Consider the following 24,940-nt stretch of genomic DNA (forward strand, 5'->3'; position numbering starts at 1 on the left):
AGAGGTCATGATGCAGGGCAGAGGTCATGATGCAGGGCAGAGGTCATGATGCAGGGCAGAGGGCATGATGCAGGGCAGAGGGCAGCAACTCTATCACCTGCAGAAGATCTAAAGGACAGCTAGGAGGCTGCCTGGGCTGGAGAGGTGCTGCTGGCACAAGTTTGGAGAGGAAGCTGGTGTAATGGATTTGAGTGAAAGGGGAGGGGAGGGGGGATGGGTAGGGGAAGAGGGACACAGACAGAAGTGAGGTCAGAGAGGCAGACTTACAGAACACTGTGCAGCACTCATTCTGCCATGGGAAATATGTTCACTGGAAATTTAAGAGTGGACAGGTGACATGATCAGAAAGTTTAAGAAGGATGACTCTCACCACAGTAGAGGGATAGAATTTGCCCTTGAACAGCTGTGGCCTCGAGTTTGTAATTAATTCTGGGTTCTGTGGGCCATGCTTCAATGTCAAAGGTAACACCAGAACACCTCCACCGTGGAGGCACATGATGTGAGGTGTGAGTTTTGTCGTGGTGAGCTTTTGAGACGATAAATGACTATCTATAAAGAATGATCAAGACACAAAGGTACTCTCCAAGGTGACTGTGGGCTGAAACTGAACTTCAGTGTGTCTTCACTCTATTTCCATGAATTTTTTGATGATTTAAGGGTTTTAGATCAAACCATTGGCATCATTTTCATCTGCTGTTGAGCATCTCAGTAGTCTCAGTATGCTTTAAGGTGGGGACAGCTCAGTTTGTTTCTCTAGCAGAGGATAAGGGGGGAATTGGAAACATTCAAGAAAAAGCAGAAAAATCTGGAGAATACCAGTGCACTCAGTGATATGAGCTCTTGTGCCTAGTGTTTCCCTCCCTCCATTGTGTTTGAAATCAGGAAGAATGTAAAAGACTGTACTTTGAAAGTTTCAAGTTTTCTCTTGAGCCACAGGCATCTTCTCTACCCAGATTTTGCACAATCCACAGGATTTGTTAGACAAGAGCACGGGAGGAAAACACAAGGATCTCCCTGGAGGTCATTTCTCACGAGAAAGGGGAAGGGAACACACAGAAACTGTAAGAACTCTTCCTAGATGTCAGCTCGCAGTGATGCTACAGCTTAGGGAAATGAGAACACTCTCCTTCACAATGGCAGTAAGGGGAGTGAGGGCCTGACCAGAGCTGGAGCCTCTGGAGCAGAATGGCCTCCCTGCCAAGAGGCCACTTCAGCTCCATAGCACTCCCCTCTGGGGAGGTCAGCATACCAGCCAGATGATAACTTCAGCCTTGACTCACTAGAAGGCAGCCTCACTGTTGACTTGGAGTCATAGTGGTGAGATGAATGCATAGCTTCTTAGACTAGTTTTGTTTCAGTGGTTGCTATTTAACTATTGTTTCTTATCATTGTTATCATTACTACTAATTATATTGTTATTAGCCATATTTCTTCAACGTTTTTAGTTAACATAATTTAATTATTTAACTATGTAATTATTTAATTACAGCATTCACATCCACATATAATGCACTTTTTTTCTGGTTCAACTATAACCCACCCCCTCCTCCTCACTCTCTTCTTCTTGGTTCCCCTCCTCCATCACAAACACCCCTCCTACATCATGCCTCTCCCATGACAGGATCTTTTCTGCCTTTTCTATCCCCCAAGACCTCTTACTTCTATTCCAAGCCACCACCCACTTTCGTATCTACAAACAAAAGTGAGTTTGCGTCTAGAGCTCACATGTGACAGAGAACATGCAGTATTTGTCCATTGGAGTTTGGCTTTTTTTTTCAGTAAAACAAACAAACAAACAAACAAACAAAACAAAAAACAAAACCCCCAAAAAACCAAACCCTCATTTCCTAGCAGATTTTGGTACTTAAGATAGACCCAGGTGTCTGATGCTACTGCAAAAATTCAGCCTTGTTCAGCAGTTGCTGAGTCAACCTCCACCCTGTGCCCTAACATCATGGTGATTGCCCTCACTGAGTCAACTGAACTGTTACGCAAATCCCCAAACCACTGCTTACTTAAGTCTTAAATACACCACATTACGATGGCATTATCATATTAGAAAAATGATATGTGCATTATGTATCCTCCATTTGTTAATGCCCTAAAGCAGACTTAGAAACACATCCAACTCTAATGGGGTTGTCACAAGGGAAAGTGGACTCCAAACTGTAGTGTGGTACGTAAATATTTCAGCTTGTATATTGGATGTATGAAGAAACCTAATGCTCAAAGAAAAATGTAAACAATATATCTGAGCTATATGACATTCCTTTTTGTTTCCACATTTGTATTAAGATCAATAATCAATTCATCATTTCACCCACTGAGATTCACCATAGATACCGCAGTATTTCTTCCCAACTACCTCTCAGAAATTTATTTTAAACTAGTCAAGAGTTAGAGAAGGTATAATAGCTCTTTTTTTTTTTCCTTCAAAGCATAGTCATTGGATCATGATGTTAGAGGGTAGGGAAGAGGAAGAAAAAAAGTGGGGGGGCAGGCACAGAAGTAGAGGGCCAGACTGGAGATTGATCCAGAAAGCAGATCTCAGTCTCATATTATTGATGGAGTTAACCACAAGGTGATGTATCATCATGGACGTTATGAAGTTAGAGGCACAGCCCTTCAGATGGCCAGCAGTGAGGAAGACAGAATTGTCAGACAGTAAAACCAAATGTAATTGACTTTACATTTGGTAAACAATGCTGGCTTGGGCATGGGTGGCAAAATATGCAAAATGCTTACTATTGACCCTGTCCTGCAACAGTAGATACTGCTATCAAGTCCACAGAAGCACTTGTTAGCACAGGGAAGCCCAGCATGCTCTGTATACAGTACTTCATTTAATCCCTCTGATACCTGTGATTCCATATCTCTTTTGACAGATAGGTAAGCCAAAGAGATAGCATGGAACTTGAACCTGGACCTCTGTGCCTTGGAGGTCTATGGTAGTAATTAGCATAGAATAGAATTGCGTGTAGGAGTGTGTACTGTCAAACTGATAGGAATTCGGTGGCAGCCTCTTATGGCTTCTGTTCATATTGGGTGAGCACTGGGGTCAAATCATTAAATCTACTAATTGGTGAAATGCTCTGGGTGCAGTCAGCAGGAGTAGGGTTAGCTGTCTAAAGGAGCATCAAATAGAGAACACACATTTCTAAAAAGCAAAAAGCAACTTGGCTGCTTCTCCACTCACATCATGGCATGTGCACTTGGCGACTATCACTACATTGGCTGTTGTCTTATTTTAATGGAAGTATTTCTTTGCATGTGTCTCCTCCCTTCATGATTGACTATGGTGTGCTGTGTTTTCCTCTAAAAAAAAACCCAAGAATCATAGCTTGGTGTCTGTTTGATCTCTATTTTTAGAAACAAGTCACATTTTCATGTGAATCTGTTTAAATTAAATTGATCCCATTTGCTTGAATGATGTGAAATGCTGGTGTTCCAATGGCCTCTCTTATGCTTTTTGATATTTTTTTTGATTTTTAATATTTTTATTACGCTTTTTGATATTTTATGTGCTCTCCAATCAGTCGGACAGATAACAGGTGAAGCCCAAGAACCTGGTCACTGCTGCTCTAACACTGCTCCTAGACTTAGCCCCACAGATGATGGGGTGACACCCATGAGGAAACCGGAGGTCAACCTGGGCAGAGGTAAGGGCTGGTCGTTACCTAGTGAAGATCCTTAGGAATTATACACAGATGCTGCCCTGTCTCTGTCTTTCATCTTCAAGTCCTTGTTTTGTCCATTTGCCCCTTTTAAATTAATTATAATTAAGTTTATTCTCTTCTAATGGATATGGGATATGATGGCAGGAGTTGGCCCAGAGTCCTGAAGAGGAGTTTTGATACTGAAATTAGCTATAAATGCTGTGTTTTTAAAAATGCATTGATGCTTAAGATAAAAAACAAAAATAAAATTTCTGGTGTTAATTTTCAGATTAATCATATGCTATAGCCATACTCTCCATTAACTGACCAAACAGGTGAATATATCTTTGATAACAAGGTAATGGACATTAAGAGCTCCACTAGACCATTCTTTATATATATATATATATATATATATATATATATATATATATATATATAATTAGGTATTTTCCTCATTTACATTTCCAATGCTATCCCAAAAGTCCCCCATACCCTACCCCTACTCCCCTACCCACCCACTCCCACTTTTTTGGCCCTGGTGTTCCCCTGTACTGGGGCATATAAAGTTTGCAAGTCCAATGGGCCTCTCTTTCCAGTGATGGCCGACTAGGCCATCTTTTGATACATATGCAGCTAGAGTCAAGAGCTCCGGAGTACTGGTTAGTTCATAATGTTGTTCCACCAATAGGGTTGCAAATCCCTTTAGCTCCTTGGGTACTTTCTCCATTGGGGGCCCTGTGATCCATCCAATAGCTGACTGTGAGCATCCACTTCTATGTTTGCTAGGCCCTGGCATAGTCTCACAAGAGACAGCTATATCTGGGTCCTTTCAGCAAAATCTTGCTAGTGTATGCAATGGTGTCAGCGTTTGGAAGCTGATTTGGGGTGGATCCCTGGATATGGCAGTCTCTGGATGGTCCATCCTTTCGTCACAGCTCCAAACTTTGTCTCTGTAATTCCTTCCATGGGTGTTTTGTTCCCAATTCTAAGAAGGGGCACAGTGTCCACACTTTGGTCTTCGTTCTTGAGTTTCATGCGTTTAGCAAATTGTATCTTATATCTTGGGTATCTTACTAATAAGTGGATATTAGCCCAGAAACTTAGGATACCCAAGATAGACCATTCTTTACAAGGGTTCGTGTAAACTTTTCAGCCTTTTCAGAATTAGGGAAGAATTCAGTGCTGTCGATGTATAATGGGACTGATAGCTCATCTTCAGGATTGCCAGCTAAGCATCAAGTCAACGAATGTGACTCACACATCTGCTCAATGTTCTGTGTCTTTGATGAATGCTGTTTAAAATCACTCTGGTTTGAATGTATATGTGGATGGGAACTCATTCTTTTCACCACATCATCCTATTTCCAATGTTTAACACAAGTTATCAAGCACTATGAGACAGCTTCATGGATGCCATAGAAGGTACACGAGAGACATCCTTCCACTTTGGTCATCATGAAAAGGTCAGGTGACATTTGCAGTGGAGTCACAGGAGAGCGAAGCTGAACTATTGGAGGGGACATCCCTTTAGAGGAATTCTGGTGAACCTCCCAAACACACATTATATACAAGGATGTTCTTGAGGAGACTGCACTCCAGGAAGGAAGTCTAGGCCTTGGGAAGAAAAAGGGGGGAGTCATGAGGCTCTTACAACCAGATGCAGTACTGACCACACGAACAATACTATTGATTGCCACAAGAATTTTGCCAGTTGAATATGGATACTACCATTTTATAGATAAGAAAATGAAAGCTTAGAGAAGTGCCTTTTGCTAGGTTCCTGTAGCTAGTAAACACAAGAGCTACATGTGCACTAAGCCTATCTGACCCCCACCCACCAGGCACATGCTCCAGACACAGATCCAGTGGGCCTGTTGATGAATATTGCTCTGTAAAATGCTTCCTCAAAGCTCATGAGATTGCCATGAAAACTACTCTTTTTACTCACTGCTATCTCTGAGGAAGGCTTCAATTACCCACTCTCTGGTGCTTTGGGAATGTTCTGTTTGCCTTCTCTGTGCTGTGTGTGTTCATATAATAGCTCAGCTGGGTGTCATTAGCACATTTTCTCCCAGAATTTAGACAGTATATTATTACATGGTGACTAGGCAATTTTATTCCCCTGTTTTCATGAATGCTCTTTAATTAATCCATAAATTTAGAGGGCAGGTTTAAAAACCAGATGACATTATTTAAGTGTTTTCCATAACTGACTCTTCAATAACATTTTGTGCAGGAATTTGAACAGTGACAGATAAACTAAGAAGAAATTTGACATCCTGGGCTTTTCACCATTGTTCCAACATAGTTGTGTTCTAAATCAGTCACAGTCTGTAGTGAAATAAAAATGGACTACATCTTTTTTCAGGTGACTTTGCTACATGCCATCTGGGCAGGCAATTTGACTCTATATATCCCTCCAGAGCTCTTATGTACAGTTTTCGAAATTACCAATTGAATCCCTTATAAGTAGATGACTCATAAAAGCCAACCTTAGCCTCATTATTATTAAAATTTTACACCTTTGTACAAATGTAAAAATATATTTCTAAATATAGGTTTTAAGGGAATGTCATGTCAGCTATTTTTCTGCCTATTATCCAAGTGGTTTGCAGTACTACCTGGCAAGAGACTGAGGCAGACAACAAAGAATATGTTTGAAGAGTGGAGTGTCAACATTGTAGAGTCTGTGGAGGGAAAGGGGAAGATAAGACCAGGGTTTTGTTTCTCTTAGATTCTCACTGGCAGTACTATAGGTAAAATAGTTACCAAAAATCGAAATCAAGGCCAAGTTGAGAAGATAAAGGACTCAGTATCAAACATCATGATCTGAGTTCCGTCCCTGGCTTCCACAGAGTGGAGGGAGAAAACTGACTACTGAAAGTTGACCTCTGACCTCCATTTGTGCACTGTGGTATGTCAAACAACCACTCCCCACACATACAATATACAAATGCAAAAAAAAAAAAATTGAGGACTCAAGGGAGCAAAGAAAATAAGGAAGATATGTTTGCATAAGTTTACATTATATACTGGTAGAATAATTTGTAATAATTCATAGAATTTGTACATGTGTCCTTTTGTGTGTATATGTACATGTGTATGTATTTGTCTATCTGTCTTGGGTAATTTTCTATTACTGTGATAAAATACCATGGCCAAGTGTGTTAGTCAGGGTTTTCTAGATAACAATGTATAAAATGGATCTCTCTATGTGTACAGAAAGTGGATTTATTAGAATGATCTTTAGACTGTGGTCCAGCTAATCCTATAATCGTTGTTCAGCCCAACAATCTCATCCAGTCTTTATCATATGCTTGAGTTCTGAATAAGTAGGCTCCAATGCCAATGAAGAAATGGACTTACTAGAGAGAGCAAGAGAAGACAAAGGAAGAGACAGAGCTTCCTTCTTTCATATCCTTTATATAGGCTGTCAGAAAAAGGTATTGCCAAATTAAAGGTGGATGTTCCCACCTCAAAGATCTGGATTACAAGTGGCTCTCCCACTTTAAATGATTTAATTAAGAAAAAAATTTCTCATGGGTGTGTACAGTGCTTTGCATTTTAATTAATTTTTGATGTAGTCAAGTTGACAACCAATAATAGCACGAGGCAACTTATCAAAGAAAATGGTTTAGTTTAATTTTGCATTATTGTTTGAGAGGACTGGAGCATATGATGGCAGCACACAGGCCACCCAGTGCTCATGTGATGTGCAAGGAGGAGTCATGAGAGAACACTGAGAATGGCTGGTCTTTTGAAACCTCAAAGCTCACCCCTTATGGCACACTTCCTCCAACAAAGCCACACTCTAATCATTCTAAAACAGTTCCTTCAACCAGAGACCAAGTATTCAAATATATGAGCCTATGGGGGACACTCGTTCATCCTACCAAATTCCAATTCCTTGTCCCCATAGGCCTGTAGCCACATCATAGCGCAAAACTAACTTAGTCCTACTTCAAGAGTCCCTGTAGGCTTTTACAGTCTCAACATTGAATACGTATCCAAGTCTACATGTCTTCTGATCTTCAAGGCAATGCTTTAATTCTAAACCCATGTAAAATAAAGAAAAAAAAAACCTAAATCAATGCTTGCAATACACAATGGTACAGAATATATATTACTATTGAAGAGTGGAGAAGGGGTCATAGGGAGGAAATTCCAAGCCAAAACACCACACCTTCTAATCCTTCCCAAGCAGTTCCAACAAGTATTCAAACCACATGACTAATGTCCAAGTACATGACCGTTGGGGATTCATTCTCATCCAAACCACCGCGGTATCTATGTTGGTGTGTGCGTGTACCTGCATGTGTGGGTGAATGTCCAAGTGTGTATGTAGGTCAGAGGTCACCCTTGGTTGTCATTTCTAAAGCATTGTTCATCCTGTTTCATTTGTTGTTGTGTTTGGTTTGTTTTGAGACAGAATCTCTTACTGAACCTGTAAGTAACCTTCAAGTAACATAGTGGGAGGGGCCAGCAATCCCCAGGACCCCACCTACCTCCTGATCCCTAGCGCTAATTTACAGGTGTGGACTACAACACCTGGACACAGCATGCCTTACTGACTGAGCTATCTCCCCAGTCCTAACTTTGGTTTGTAAATGAAAAATATTAGAATAATTGGGCTGGAGAGATGCCTCAGTGGGTAAAGACGTTTCCTGTGCCAAGTCTTGTGACTGAATTCCACCTCTGCAACACACAGGAAGGTGGAGAAGAGAACTGACTCCACAGAGATGTCCTGTGACATGGTTAGGTCCTGCTTTGGACATGCACACACCAGACAGAAACACATCATATATCAGATTTAATATTTAATGAATCATTAAGGCAATGGAAAATGCTGAGATAATGCCTTGGAAGCTCTGTGTCTCTGAGCCTTCATTTGGGAATTCGCAGTCACCCACTTTCATCTCTCCTGCACGCATCGTTCAGAAGGACGAGTAACCCAGTAAATACTCGGAAACCCAAGTGAACTTTCAAAGACATAGCAAACCTGTGAATCCTGATTCTCCAGGGAGTCTTACATCAGAACTTGTGAAATACTTCAGCAGTGTTGTAGAAATGTTGTTTATGTTGGACACTGTCCCACACCACAAGGTCCAGTCTCACTCTGTGGTCCTGTTTTGACAAATTCATTGGTTTCTAAGCATAGATGGCATGTAACCCGACATGGAATACAAATTGGCATCTCTACTAAAATGTCATACCTCAACAATAAAGGTTTTTTGATGATTGAATCTAACCAGAGATGCTTTAACATATTGGGGTGGTATGTGATATATTTGTTATGTCGGGACCATGGCCCCGTGTCTAAATGTCTACTGAGGTAGAGGTACTCTTGATGTTGTGGGAGGCTATGAGTTTGAAGACATATAAATACTTTTCTGCTTATTGTGAAATATTTTCTTTCAAATATTAGTATTTGAAATGAAAGTAGGGTATATTGTGCATTGTAATTGTGAGATAATTTATTGATAATAAGATATAAGTGTAGTGGAGAGTGTTGTGTTTGCTCACTTCAACATGCCCGATGTTCAATTTTTATATTAATGTGTTTATTAAATTTGAAAGTATTTCTTTTCACAATGAAGGAAAGGCATTTCCCAATCATGGTCCATGTTGTTAACATCTTATCAACTGAAGGTTTGATATATAACTTTAGTGTCCCCCTTGATGACATATAAAATCTCATACATAGCCTATAAAATTCTATATTTTAGATTCTGCTTTGTACACATTGATCTAAGTGACCTATTTCTCATATCTCTCTTTCCCTCTCCCTCTCCCTCCCCACCCTGCCTCTCTCTTTTTGTGGCACTGAATGGAAATCTAGGGACAGAGGAAAAAACAGCCATCAGTGCAAATGAGCAACCAGAGCAAGCTGCACAAGAGATGCACACACTGAAAGAAGAAGCCATGAAGAAAGATGAATCTTTCCAGCCTGGGGATACTGATGCCCATGCAGGAGTGAGGGAGGAAGCAAGGATGCAGAAAAATGGTACCCGCCATCCCCAGGATGCTGGCATAGATGTGGAACTCAGAGAGAGAGTGGGGATGCAGGAAGATGGTACCTGTCATCCCCAGGGTGCTGACATGGATGTGGGATTAAAGGAGAGAGCAGGGATGCAGGAAGATGGTACCCACTATCCCCAGGATGCTGACATGAATGTGGGACTAAGGGAGAGAGTAGGGATGCAGGAAGATGGTACCTGCCATCCCCAGGATGCTGGCATGGATGTGGAACTGGAAGAGAAAACAGGGATGCAGGAAGATGGTACCCACCATCTCCAGGATGCTGACATGGATGTAGAACTGAGAGAGAGAGCAGGAATGGAGGAAGATGGTACCTGTCATCCCCAGAATGCTGGCATGGATGTGGAACTGGAAGAGAGAACAGGGATGCAGGAAGATGGTACCCACCATCCCCAGGATGCTGACATGGATGTGGGATTGAGGGAGAGAGCAGGGATACAGGAAGATGGTACCTGCTATCCCCAGAATGCTAACATGGATGTGGGACTGAGGGAGAAAGCAGGGATTTCAGAGGTTCCCTTAGGGGAGAGGAGTCCTACAGGAGTTCTGCTGGCATCAGCAGAACAGTCTACAGAGAAAGGGGAGTGTTATCTGAACATAGCTAGCGAGGCAGAGGCAGGCACAGAAGGAAGTGGCAGGCATGGGGAGGAGCAGTTGATCCCCACAGGAAAGGTAGCAGCAGAAGGCTCTGTGTTTCTAAGTGTAGAGCAGGCTGGAGACAGACAGAAGGATGAGGACCTGGGCAGGCAGGCCTTGCCGCAGACACAGATGGAGAAAGGAAGAGCAGTTTCTGAAGCTGGGCAAGAATTGGAGAAGGCAGAGTTCACAGACAGCGCAGGGCTCAGCTCAGAGACTCTTGAGGAAGCAGCAGTTCTGAAAGAAGTAGGCACTTCTGAAGTGAAGGAGGCAGAGAGGGAAGTGGGCTCCCCCAAAACAGATGGAGACCAAGGAGAAGAGGAAGCTCTTACAGAGCTGGAGATCATGGGGCCTATGGAGGACACAGGGCCAGAGAGAAAGGATGGTTTTGAAGAGACAGTACTCGGGGGAGAGAGAGCAGCCACAGAGAGGAAGGACTTTCTGGAAGAAGCTCCCTTCAGCACCTCAACAGAAGTTCAAGCAAGCCCCAGGGAGGTTTTCAGGGGCAACCATGAGGAACTCTGTAAGGAAGACACAGCAAGGGAGGGCGTCATAGCTGACACAGAATCCACCGTGGAACAGGATCTGCGAGCAGTGTTCCCTGGGGAATTAGCTGCAGCTGGAGGCATAGAGAAAGTTGAGAGGCTCACACCACCTCTGAGGGAAACTGGATCTGAAAGAGAAAAGGAGACAGGACCTGAGGTGCTGAAGACAGAAGACTTGTTAGGAAAGCAAAAGGTTAAAGGGGAAGAGGAGGGCACAGTGAAGGAAGTGGGTTTTGAGGAAGAGGACCGTGTATCCAGCCCTGAGATGGAGGCTCATGTCAACGATGTAGAACCCACAGGGGCTACTGAGTTGGGGGAGGCTACAAAGCTTCTAGAAGATCCTCCCAAAGAAAGAGCCATTACCTTGTCTGAAACAACACCTCAGTTTGAGAAATCCCCAAAAGAGAGTGAAGCCACAGCCACAGAACACAAAGGAGGAGAGGAGCTGCCAGGCCAGGAGAGCAAGGCTCTATTGCCTCAGGGGAGGGGCCTCAGCCATGATGGAGAAGGGCTGTTAGGAGCTCCTGGACCTGAGCCAGCAGACAAAGCCCAGGGACCAGAGGGCTTTTTCACAGCCAGATGTGAAGAGTGGGCTGCCAAGGAACTGGACAGCAGTGTGGGGCCAGAGAGACTGGAGGAAGACCAGCCTTTGCAAGCACAAAGAGAGGACATCCAGAGAATGACCCAGGGAAACCTTCCCAAGGAAAGGCTCACCAGGGCAGTGGTGGTCTGTGGAGAAGCCAAGGGTGAGAACCCGCAGGGGGAAGGGAGCGAGGATAAAGAGTGTCTTCCAGGGACAGGGACTGGCAGCCTGACAGGGCAAAACTGGAACATGGGAGGAAGCATAGTGGAGGCTGAAGAGGATCCACATGGAGGAGGAATTGAAGAACCAACTGCAGAGCAGAGGGAGGAGGAGTCGGCAGAGTCAAAGTCAGCTGATGGGATCCCTGCGGTCTCTTCCACTGCAAATGCTCAAAAGGAAACCCGGGACAGGGCAGGTGAGGCTCTAGGAGAAGCAGCAGCAGTGGAAGAAAGGACGGGCACCGAGGACATGACGCCAAGAACAGAGAAGGTAGCAGTGGTGGAGGAAGTGACATCAGCAGGGGCTATGGTGGAGACCGAACAGGAACAGGCGCCTGAAGCGCAGGACAGAGAGGGAGGGGAAGCAAAGGCTTCTCAGCACACAGGTACTGCTGGGGAGGACACAGGGTCTACAGGGAAGGACGAGGAACACCAGTCAGGAGCAGCTGAAGAGTTCAGAGAATCAGTGTCTCAGAGAGAGACAGCTTAGCAGAGTGTGTCTAGAGGCAGCACCTCCAAGGAAACTGGATTTTTCTAGAACTCAGAAGCATCTGGAGAGACTGCAAAGAGAACGTAAGAGGGCCGATGTGCCCTTGAGTAAGAGGTCTCATGACAGCCGGTGAGCTGCAGTCTGGTGTGTTTCCAGGACATCTTAGAAAGCTCGCATGGGTCTCCTGTCTGTGACGCAGCCTTCACTGGTGTCTCCCATGTTCTTATGTGTTCTTCAGTTCCGTGCTGCTCAGCCCCGAGCTGGCCTGAAGGGTCTGGTGGACACGGGGAGGCGCTAAAGCACTCAGAGGAGGCAAAGGAGCTCTCTCTGTGGTCCTTTACTCACACGCCATCTTTGTAAACGGGGTTTCCCGAATTGAAGTCTGTAAGTCTCACAAGGCTCAAGGACAAAATATACAATAGAGAGGTCGGACACTGAGGAGCTCAGGGAGGAGAAAGAGTGTGACCAAATTATATTGTATGAAAAATTTAAAAAGCATGCAGAGAAGAATGTGCCCTCAGTTACAGAGCCCAGAAAGAAAGAGTTAAAAGTCATTTTGAATTCTCCACATTAGCTTTCTTTCACACACACATATAAAATCCACACCCTCGATTCCTCCCAAATCGCCACCACGGCTTTGGTTTTTGCAGGATGGAATAAAACTCGTCTGTGGACATTTAATCTTGTAATGCTTCTGTGCTTTTACCTCTGATGTTTTACAAAGTTTAATCAATGTATGTTTCCCATGCATAGATTACAAACGCTATACATATTTAATATGCAATGTTTAAAATGCCTAAGTTTTGAATGGTGTTAGTAAACACCAAAATATATTTATTTTACAGTCTGTCATTTCCAAGATATCATCACATTGCTAGCTAGCACATACTTACTATTATTTTGAGTGATTTTATCATCAGTACTATCTTTTTCCTTGCCAGGATATTGTGAAACTGTCTTGGTTAAAGATGCAGAGTGGGAACAGACTGAGGTGGGTTCTTCACCAGGAGTTCAGCGTTTCTTTTAGCTCACTGCTGGCCTGAGCTGGTCTCAATTGTTGACACTGGTCAGTAGGTTAGTAACCATGATGATATAGCTCAAGTAGATGTCCCCTCAAGGGAGCTGTGGCCCCAAACAGAGAACTGGGGCGGGGGGGGGGGAGAGGGTACTGAACATTCCACACAGGTAGTGTGCCTATATTTAAATCAAAGTGATGATTTATTCAAACATTTGACTTTTACCAAAGATTACCAGAAGGCTGATGGCTTGATTTTGTTTTAATCACTTATCTGACAGTTAAATATTATTCCTAAGTTCATGCATGGGTATTGTATCTTAGCCACCTTAGAAATTCACTGTCTCTTGGAAACGTTACCTCTTTCTATTTACACCTGAGAGGTGGGAAAGGTAATGTGCAAATCTTCCTGAAAAGGTCCTTTATATGTGTTTGAATCCTGTTTTATTTGGTGGAGAAGAAATGTATGGCTCTCAGCATTTTGTTCTTGGGAGCATTATCTACCAGGCGTCGCAAATGTAAATGAGATATGTATATAATCTAGGTAAGTGTGAGAGGGGTGTGATGGCCATGGGGGGAAGACATGGTCCATCACACACACTCTGGGAAGATGTGGTCTATCTGACACCGTCTGTACCTGATGTCACCCTGAAGATCAGCAGCCCACCCTCCAAAGTTCTGTTATTTCAAACCTGAGTGACCCCACAGTGCACAGTAAGCCAGCAGTCACAACCGCTCTCCAGATGGCACCCAGATAACATTTCCTTGTTGGGTATCAGCCTGTTCTGAGGGGCTGGGTTTCCGTTAACACGGTCCATGCTCCAAAGCTCACAGTGTTGACCCCTTTTAAAAAGTGAGGAGAAGAAAAATTTCCAAGACAGCAATTTCCCAGCCAGGAGGAGAATCAACCTTTTATGGGGCACTTTTATGAGTGAACTCTTGCCCCACAAAAGCTTCAGATATATCTAGGTTTAAATGCATCAATATTTTAATTTTCTTGATTCTATTATGTAGCCAAAGTTGAGGAGTCATGCGGTCTGCCATCTGCTTTGTATTTCTCTTGTCAAGATGTCCTGTTGTTATAGATGGTTTTAATTCTGATGAACAATGGAGCTTTGTGATAACCAGTGATAGAGCTGTACCAGAGCAGACATGTTGGCACAGAGAATAGACAGATCATTTCACCAGGAACGCCAATACATCAAGCTTACCGCCTGCTTCTTGTCATAATTAGAAACTGCATAGAGTTTGGGGAGGGTGGACTAGAAACTGCTGTTATAGGAAACCCTGGAGGTGATTCTAAAGTGTTCTACAGCCTAAACACTGCTGAGGTAGGTCATTGGTTACAACAAATCTCATCTTGGTTGCAAAGCAAATCACAGGTGTATTGTCAAGTTCATCTTTGTCTCCATGCCTTTTCTGATCCACATGTCCTCCTGTGTGGTCATCTGAAGGAGATGACAGTCACCATAAAAATGATGAAGCCGCCCTTCAGCTCACTTCAGTATGGTTGTGTGCAGTGTATTTGGAAGACTTCTGTCTCCCCACTGAAGAACAAGTCGACGGAATCCAACCACAGCCTCCCTGTCCCATGCTCTGTGTTTGTGACAATATCATCTGCTCCACATGTGGTTCCCCGTGTTACCCACATTCCTGTGCCTTCTACACGATTTGCCCCTGGTGTTGCCCCTCTGCCACAGAGCAGTTTAAACACAGGACTGATGAGAAAGATTGGAAACTCCTTAATCACTTTGAAAAGAGAGTTTTGTGCGATGTGTTATATGGAAATTGCATTGGATTATTTTTATACTTAACACCTTCCATCAGCCCAGCCTGTAGTGTAGCTCTACAATCTGCATGTGGGCTTCACTGTGAAATTCAGTGTTGTGATGTTTTGATTGAGTAAATTTTATCTCTGCAAATATTACACCAATAAAATTATGCTGAGCAAAACTGATTTCTTCCCCATAGTTTATTCATTATTTAAAAACAATACATTTGCAGGCTTGACAAAGAAGAGTTGACTTTTAAGATGGTTTGTGTTATTTTCTTGTAGAATTTGAATGACAAGAACAGATAAACAAGGGCAGCCTTATTGGGCTATACTTTTAAGTGTATGGGTTTGCAGACTGCCTGCTTTCATCTGCATCTCCTAGATTCCTGGGATAATGCCAGAGAGGAGAGTTATTCTCACCACTTTATCGACAAGCATAAACGGAGGTCAGTGTAGTTAAGTGCCTGTCTGAAGTTACGGTCAAGCTCAGGTCACATAGCTTCTACCTTAGACTAGCTTTGGAAATACCAGACACTATGTCTAGGAAGATTCTAGACTAGGACACTAAGTGTTGGTCTCCACATGTTTCGTTGAAGGAGAAAATATCTTACTAATACATTTGCTAACAGTGTGTGTGTGTGTGTGTGTGTGTGTGTGTGTGTATGTGTGTGTGTGTGTGGTGTTTTCATCCAGTGTTCACCAAAGAACAAGGAGTTTTACATGGTTCAGGAGATGATAGACTGCCAAGGAAACTTAGGAAGAATTGGGCTTTTCGATTGAATTTTGAAGAAAGCCATTCCCGTCACTTTATAAACTTCACTGAGGTAAATTTACAGCATAGGTGAGTTCTCTGCCCTCCTTATGATCAATAATTTGCCACTGTTCGTGCCCTTGGAAAATGATTGTTTGAACAAAGAAGAGAAAATCTCTAAGGAATGTATTTAGTGGGTAAAATATTTGAACAGGCTCAAGGATGCTCCGGAGACGTTGCTGTGACCTCGGGTAATATTTCCTTCAGTCCTTCTCTACACTCAATTATGTCATGAAAAAGAAATTCTCTGTCACCATGGCTTACAGAAGAGGCACGAGAGAATGGAATAAATAAAGCTGGAACTCCTTAAGAATCACTTCCTAACTACCCCACCTAACCCTTCCCTGTCTTCTTCCTTTGTGCAATTTTCATTCTCCAGATGCACCCAATGACGGGATAACCATGCCCCCACCACAATAACCAGGACTCAGGTTAAGAGATGAAGGTGAGGGTAGTTGATAATCACATTTTTTTTTCTTTTTTCTTTTCTCTTTTTATAATTTCTTCCAGACCGTTAAGATTCTTTATCCATCTGTGTGACCCTTACGGTAATTTGCAATATGGAAGTATACCCATTTTTAAAACGAAAAGGAGATACAGAGAAATTCTAAGAGACAACCTGCTGTCAGGCTATCTGCTTCGCAGATGTCTCCTGGTCTTTATTTAGTGCATACTCACAATTAAAGGTGTAGTAAGGACTCATATATATGGCGGGAGAAACCTCCTAGGTTATCAGAAGTCTGGGTACTGTGGTAACAGAGATACCTCCAAGCTGTTGTGAAAACACTCCCTGAGGGGAGATGGTTCTTTTCTTGGTTTATTGCCAAGGCTGGACCTCGTTGTTTTAGAATGACCTCAGGGCCAGCCTGTGGTCAAGGTCATCCATTATACTTCCTTGACCACAGAGGCAGAGTCTTACACTTTACACTTTCTATTTTACTGTGGTTTGCTGGTCATCGAATGACCCAGTTTAGACAAAGCTGAAATGACATGCACTGAAGGACTCGCTTCAATGAATGATTAACAGAACCTTCTGGAAGAGTTGCAGCTATTTTCTTCCCACAAAACTAATTGAGGACCAGACTGAACCTTCAGCTGACACTGTATTAAGAAATGCTTTGTAGTAGTTTATTTTCCAGTGAATTTAGTTAAATTAGCTACGGGGAGTTTCTATGAAGTACGTTCCTGAACGATGCTACAAGCTCCAGCATATCCTTCCACTTATTATGTGATATGCATAAATGTTATGTTTTTACATCTATAAAAATAAAACACCACATGGATAAAGCCTATGCTGAGTACTCTCATTCTAGCAGTCAATAATGTTTATTCACAGTCACATAAACTAATTAAAAATATAAGTCACTCATTCTCAGAGATAAAACTTTGAAGCTTTTATGTGTGATGTTTATTAAAATTTATGATGCATGTGATCTTGATCAAATGTGAACTTCTAATAATTCCAATGGTGCTTAATCTAGAAGAAATTTAATACAAAAAGTTTCGTGGTTGTAGGGATTTTTTTTTAAAATTAAAATTTAACATATATATTAGTTTAGTGGCAGAGAAATGTGTCAAGAAGAGCATTAAAAAACCAGAATAGAGAGAGATACTCAGAGCACAAGATTCTGTTTGCAGAGTGGGGTGGAAATATAAGTTTAAAGGAAAGATACAATATTTTCCTAATGCTAAAGCAAAGCTTAGACGTGTTCCTTTGACAAGAGATGTCTGAGCTCAGGGTCCCCAGGAAGTGCTTCAGTGTTTGTGTGTTTGTTGGGACAGGCTTTGACAACAACACTGTAGACTAAAAGAAAAGCTGGGGTGTGGCACAGCTGCTGCTATAGCTGCACACCTCACAGCCACTTAGGGGAGCCACAGGGCAGCAATGGTGTTGTGGAAGGGACAGGACTCTTGTTTTCCACCACAGTCCAGTCCCTCTTCAGTCTTGGTTAGGTACTTCTTGCAGTTGAAAGCAGCACCCATAAAGGAATTCATATCTCACCCCCAGCCCAGGCAGCAAGGGACCAAATGTGTTCACTCTGAGGAGGACTTCACAGTGGAACCCCAAAGTACCCATTGCATAGGTGAAACTGATATCGAATTGCTATGGGACCTTGATGCCATGACTACATGAAGAACAGAGCCATGAGCATATTATCATACAAGGTTCTACTTTATAATGTTTGAAACCATTTCTACCATTCCTATTTAAATGTGAACAAATTTAGATGTTATCTTAGTTAGGGTTTTACAGCCGTGAATAGACACCAGGACAATGGAAACTCCTATAAACACAGCTCAAGAGATCTGCATGTTTGTCTCTCAAACAATGGGATTAAAGGTGTGGTCCACCAAGCCTCGATTTAAGTTTTTTTTGTTTTTTGTTTTTTGTTTTTTTTTCACCTAGAACGTCATCTAGGCTGACCTTGAACTCATGAGATCTGCTTGTCTTTGCCTCCTGGAATTAAAGGCTTGTACTACCATGCCTCGACCTAAATTTAGCTGGGTGGATCTTGTCCCAAGGTCACTACTCCTGTAATTCAAGTTAATATCCGTGAACATAGGATTCAGCCCCATTTCACTTCCTGGTGCCCCCTTAATACTCCAACCATATATTTTATATGGTTCCCATGTCTCTTGGCCTGCTGATCATTACTGAGTGACTTGCCAAAGACTCTACATTCTTAAAATATTTTTGTCTCCATAGTGTTAAAGTGATAGTTGCTGCCAAATCAATGAGTGGACCATGAAGGTTTTTGTGTAGTGCCTTCTTGGAAAAGAAGGTCCAGCGACGGGCCCAAAGTGAGATCCAGCTCAAGGGGAGGTCCCAAGGCCTGACACTATCACTGAGGCTATGGAGTGCTCCCAAAAAGGGATCTATCATGACTGCCCTCCGAAAGACCCAACAAGCAGCTGAAAGAGTCTGATGCAGTTATTTGTATCCAACCAATGGACAGAAGCAGCTGACCCCTGTGGTTGAATTAGGGAAGGCTGAAAGAAGTTGAGGAGAAGGGCAATTCTGTAGGAGGGCCAGCAGTCTCAATTAATCTGAACACCCAAGATCTTTCTAACATTGGACTACCAATCATGCAGCATACACCAGCTGATATAAGGCCCCCAACACACATAGAGTAGAGGACTGCCAGGTCTGTGTTCATTCCGAGATGAAGCACCTAACCCTCAAGAGACTCGAGACCCCAGGGAGTTTAGAGGTCAGGTGGGATGAGGGGTGGGGACATCTAAGTGGAGACAGGTAGGTGGGGAGGAAGTTTGAAATGTGGAACAGTCAGAGGGTGGATAGTGGGGGGAAATAAAATATGTAGTGTAAAAATAAAGCAATTAATAAAACACAAAAAAGAAAAAAAAGTCTTCTATGATCCCCACCCCCATATTTAAAATCTCTGGTAGCATGCACTGGGCATCAGATCTTAGAAAATAAACAAAACCAAACTTTTCACCACCTGTTGCTCTGTGTCCCCAAGGCTTTGCACCACTGATTTAGAATCTGAATGACCAGTGAGATGGTACAGTAGATTGAAGATGCGATTTCATAAGCACCTTTAAATCGACACAGCCAACTTGAACCTACAATTTTTTGACTGTTGCTTGCTTTGGGTTTATTCAGGAACAATTTTACTTATTAGGCCTTAATAAGCTATGACAGAGTTATCTCTATTTATTCACTTTTATAAACGGTAAAGCACAAACTGATAAGGTAACATTCAAGACCTGGAGCTAGGACAGCCTAGATGGAAAATGGTGCCATGCAGAGCAGACATCAGCAAAGTTCTGCCTTAGTGTAGGCTGACCTGTGTACACACACTACACACACACACTCTCTCTCTCCCTCTCTCTCACTCTCTCTCTCTCTCCCTCCCTCCTTCCCTCCCTCCCTCCCTCCCTCTCTCTTTTTCTGTTTCTCATACACACACACACACACACACACTCATATACACACATATTCACATCAAGACACATTCACACACACACACAGACACACTCACACACACATTCACCCAGAAATGTACCCATACACTCCCAACTCTCATATAAACACACACAGACACACAACCACACACACACATATTCATAAACCCACTCACATTGTCACACATACTCACAGATTCTCACCCATACATGCACACACAGAGATAATCACACTCTTGCACACACACACTCACACCTTGCACTATGCTCTTGACACAAACTCTAGGGGCAAAGACGATGCAGACCTTTTCATGCCTGACCCCAGATGAACCAAGACCCTTGTGTGTTGCGCTCACCTCATCCAGCAAGAAAAAAACGCAACAGGGTCGGATTCTTCTCAACAGCCTTTTTTATTTCAGGAACACCTCGCTGCTACGGGAACCTTCAGAAACCCAGGGAGGACTCCTTATATACACCCCAGCACTGGGGAGAGTTATGTGTCCTCCTGGGATTGGTCAGTCTGCTGGCACTTTGATTTGTATGCACCCGCTTGGGAGGGGTTGGCGCCGGATTCGGACTAGCGCCTGCGCAATGGCCTTGTTTATGGCGATGGTGTATCGGAGGCCGGCGCCATCTTTTAGGCGCCCGGCTGCCTACACTTGCTAAGGTTGTTCTTTCTACCTTTTGCTTCTAGATGTTGGGTCCTGTGTAATTTCTTCAGTGCTATCTGCCAACATTTTTGTGCTTTGTTTGTAGATGGGTAATTTTGGGGTCAGTGGAGCCAGTGGGCTTTGTTTTCATGGGGTTTATCTTCGTGTATTAAACTGTACTGTAGTCTTCCATCCCAGGCCACTTCTTTCAGTTGGTTGTTGTTAGGATGTTTGTTTCTTGGTTTCAGTTGAGCAGTGGTCTCTTCTGCAGTTCAGACTGACTGAAGCTCACTGTCTAGCCCAGGCTAGTCTTAAACTTCCCTGGCCATCATCCTGGCTCAGCATCAAGAGTGAGGGGATGACTGCAAGTGTCAGTCACCATGCCCAGGTTGCCTCTGCATGTTTGATGGTCTTCTGTTGCGTGTTAAAGTTTTCTACCTCTTGTCGTTTTATCTAAAGTGTTTCTTTAATTATTGTAGTTACCACTAAAGCAGGCCATTATAAAATCGGTTCTTCTAGTGTCTGGTGTCCTGACCATAATCTGCCTGTATAGTTTATTATTTCTGCTGCTTCTGTTCTCTGTTGCTTCTTAGATGTGTGAGTGAAGTGAATTAAGCTTAGTCTGTGGATGATGCTGTCCTTTATAGTGCAATACTTAATAAACCTTTCTGTCACTGTGGGCTCAAAGCTTAATATCCAGTTTCAATGCCAACTTCCACCTGCCTTCAGCACAACCTTGATTTTCCCTTTCTGTTTATCCACATTACAGCTGACTCATGCAGTCTTTCCCATATTCTACTTGAATTCTTTATTTTCTAAAAAAAGCAAGCCTTTAATATAATCCTTATTTTAATAACATCACTTACTTGAAAACTAAGAGAATCAATAAATTTTCAAGTATTTTTAAGCACAAAATATTCATAAATTCAACTTTTCCAAGAGGGAGATTTTTGATCATAAAAATGTTGGTAGTGGAGAAGGAATGAAAAACTGAATCTTAAATGAGAGTTTAACACAATTGTCTTAAAATGGTTGTGAAGAGATTTTAACATCTCAATGGTCTTGTTATTGGCATTTAACACAGTAATTCTCCTTTTAGTGGCATTTAAAAAGTGATGCTCCTGTTAGTGCCATCTCTTCTCTTATTTCAACTTCAAGGAAGAGTTCACAGATGGGTCAAGGAAACATTTAAGTTGTTTGAAACTTTAGAGAGCAAAGAAAATAAGTATTCCAGACTGAGAAACCATTTTTCTTCCACCCCTGTTTTTATTATACCTCATCTGTTGCCTTTGTTAAAATGAGATAGGTTTATGGACTCTTGGCTCCTCTAAGATAAGGGCTGTCTTTGTGCTGTTGTAACAAAAGTCTTAGATTTGTTAATTATGCCAATGTACTTCTATTTCTTTGATGTTAGGAGACTGGGGCATCCAAGATCAAGGATTCAGCAAGTCCGGTGTCTTGTGAAGAACAAGTCCCCAGTTTATCTTGGCGAGGGGGAAGAGAAGGGGCTGTCTGATATGTTGCTACTTTCATAAACTTTAGCAGAGGGGCTGAAATCCCTATAGCCCAGTTACCTCTCAGGGGGCCTGGATTGGTGTCAATTTCCTTATTTCTGTTCTACTAAAGCTAATCGAAAAGATGTTACATTGAGGGAAACTAGGTGAGGAATACCAGGACTTTGTCAAATAACAATTCCTGACAATTATTATTCAAGTAAAACTTTACAAAAAGAACATTAGAGTGGGAACTTGTGTAGTGTAGAACAGTGGTTCTCACATTCCCAAATGGTGATTCTTTAAAACACTTTCTCATGTGGTGTTGACCCCAACCATAACATTGTAGACACTTCCTCATGTGGCAGTAACCCCAACCATAACATTGTAGACACTTCCTCATGTGCTGACCCCAAACATAATATTGTAGACATTTCCTCATGTGCTGCTGGCCCCAATCATAACATTGTAGACACCTTCTCATGTGGTGGTGACTCCAATTGTAACATTATATACACGTCCTCATGTTATGGTGACCTCTAACTCAACATTGTAGACACTACCTCATGTGGCAGTAACCCCAACCATAACATTGTAGACACTTCCTCATGTGGCAACCCCTAACATAACATTGTCTACATTTCCTTGTGTGGCAATCACCCCTTCCCCCAACTATAAAATTGTTTATACTGCAGCTCCGTAACTGATTTTGCAACTGCTTTCTGATGGCCTTAAGTGGTCCCATGATAGGGGTTGCTACTCACAGGTTGAGAACAAACAGCAGAGAGGAAAGAGAATGGGAAGGAAAGGTCACAAGTCTCTACCTAGACCTTCAAAAAGAGATAAAGAGGGACAGGGAACCTGGCTAAAAACACAGGCACGACACAGCACACGCATGACTTATTCAAGCTCTCCAGGGGCTTTGTGGGATGAAGTTTAATGTGACAGCAAACGTTCATTTACAAGCTGTTTGCTCTGTGATAAGATCCCTTTTCCATCCAGCAGTGTGGCAGGCAGCTCCTGCAAGTATGAAGAGAACCTGTCATCTTCTTGTTGGAGACCCAGACAATATAGCTACTTTAAAACTAATGGTGTTATTTTTGCAGTTTTTAATGTTTTACAAATAAAAAAGGTAAGTTAATGTGGTAGGAAAAGAGAACATCATGGGGTCTACAAATGATGAGGAATCAGGACTTTCAAGGCTGTAAAGCAGTTTACATCAAATTGTATGCGATTAAAGAAGGGTTGCCGTTTTCACAGAAAAGAACTCATGAAGGTTTGCAAGCTCTTGCTGTCTGGTCAAGGTAGCTCTGATTAATTGCATGGTGTGTTTATATCATGATTAATCACACATAATATAGCACTGATATTTGACAGGAAAAATTGCCCACGATGAAGCTTTTCCCTATGATTCTTGAGTTGTATTAATATTTTAAATCAGTTAACAGCTTAATGGGTAGAGTAGGGGAAAGCAACAAGCTAATTTAGCCTCCACTAGCATCTCCAAGCATCCAGTACCTGCTATTGCACATTCTGCCGAATTTTCCGTTTGTATTAATAACTTATTACTCCCATTAAACATGTATTTTCCCTAAAGCTTAATGTTTCTTCAGTGGAGACCAATTAACAGGGACAGTCTCTGCAGCCAGCCAATTATTTTAATTACTGGAATTTTAAAAATGTGCTTGCTTTGCATAGATTTGACCAGCTGAACTTGTCCAAAGAGTGCATTAATTCCATTTTCCAAGACATAGAAGATTTTCAGTGACTATGTGGACACACCAAGAAACCTTCTTTCGACACATGTAAGTGCATATGTAGTGTGGTGAGTGTGTGTGCGCGCGTGTGTGAGTGTGTGTGCATGTGCTCATACTTATGTGGATACAGGTGTGTGAAGAGGTCGGAAGTTGATAACAGATGTTGTCCTTGGTGTCTCTCTTTGTTTATTGAGGCAGAATCTCTCACTTCGCCCAGAGCTTGCCAATTTCAGCTTGTTTAGGTAACCACCTTCTCAGGGGATGCCCTCACTCTGCCTCCTGAATGCTTGGTTTAGAGGATGCTACCATACCTGCTTTTGTGCATTCTGTACACTCCAGTACACACATCTAAGTGATAAGCCCTTTCTCCTCTGAGCCACATCTCCAGTTTCCCTGACCCAGGAGAAAACTTTAATTATCAGTTTTGGATTCTGCAAAGCAGAGGACAACATCAGATGCCTGCCATGCCATCATTCGCCTCTAATGTGGAAGTTTACCAATCTAGTGGCCCTTTGTTCTTGGTACAGAAAGAACCATGGCTTGGAGGGTGGGTAGGCCTTGCTTGAGGGTTTATTTCTTGCTCTCCTGGGCTGGTATTTAAGATTCATGAACCTCATGCTTGATGATGATAAAGGGTTAAAGGCAGGAATATTGAAAGTGTATTGCATACATCAACCCTGTGAAAGGTAAGAAGTACTATAAAAAGAAGAGGTGTTCCAGGGAAGGAACTTTGGGGAGGACTGGCTTCTCCTGACAGAGTCATGAAGTCCCTCATTTTCATGCAAACGAGAAAACTTCAGAAGGGCGGGTGGAGGATTCCTTCCCACCTGCAGAGCAACACTGGAGGAGCTGCTAGAGATGAAGGATACAGTGATGATGTGAAGTCTGAGCACAGATAGTCTGGTGAGACAGCATGCAGCACTCTGATTAGTAGAATAAAAGACATCATGAAAACAGGAAGAAAAGTCATCTATGTGTGGAACGCAGTGCACAGAAAGTGCTTATCACCTGCATCCTAGGTTTGTCAGTGACCAGAGCTTGTATAGGGCATGGTCAAGTCTAATGTTCTATATATCATGGCAATGATATGCGGAAAATCTGGAGGTGTCTTTGAGAGTGATGGAGCCTTTCTAAGCTCTTAGTTGGGCTTTTTAACTTAAGTGTTAGAGTAGCCAGATGCTCATGGTCAAATCTGAAAAATGAAACTCATGAACCACACATGGTGTGCTTTAGAGAGAAGTTTATTATAAATTTGTAGGTAGGGATGTGTGTGTGTGTGAGAGAGAGAGAGAGAGAGAGAGAGTGGGAGCGGGGGGGGAGAGAGAGAGAGAGAGAGAGAGAGA

At 42.6% G+C, this 24,940-nt stretch overlaps 1 protein-coding gene and 1 long non-coding RNA gene across 2 annotated transcripts in view; both read left to right on the forward strand.

The window, feature by feature from the left end:
• The window catches only part of Erich3 (glutamate rich 3), a 102,283-nt gene extending 89,980 nt beyond the window's left edge, over nt 1-12,303 (forward strand). Inside the window, 3 exon segments of the mRNA XM_029475551.1 lie at nt 3,537-3,659; nt 9,499-12,154; nt 12,156-12,303. Of these exon segments, the coding sequence (XP_029331411.1) occupies nt 3,537-3,659; nt 9,499-12,154; nt 12,156-12,303 (2,927 nt within the window).
• A 7,999-nt stretch (nt 12,304-20,302) lies between these two features.
• The window catches only part of LOC110291717, a 10,362-nt gene continuing 5,724 nt past the window's right edge, over nt 20,303-24,940 (forward strand). Inside the window, exons 1-2 of the long non-coding RNA XR_002377600.1 lie at nt 20,303-20,364; nt 23,539-23,645. This is a non-coding gene — a long non-coding RNA (uncharacterized LOC110291717). The remainder of the gene's footprint in view (nt 20,365-23,538; nt 23,646-24,940) is intronic.

Source organism: Mus caroli, chromosome 3 (genome assembly GCF_900094665.2).
Source record: "Mus caroli chromosome 3, CAROLI_EIJ_v1.1, whole genome shotgun sequence".
In the NCBI taxonomy this organism is placed as follows: Eukaryota; Metazoa; Chordata; class Mammalia; order Rodentia; family Muridae; genus Mus; species Mus caroli.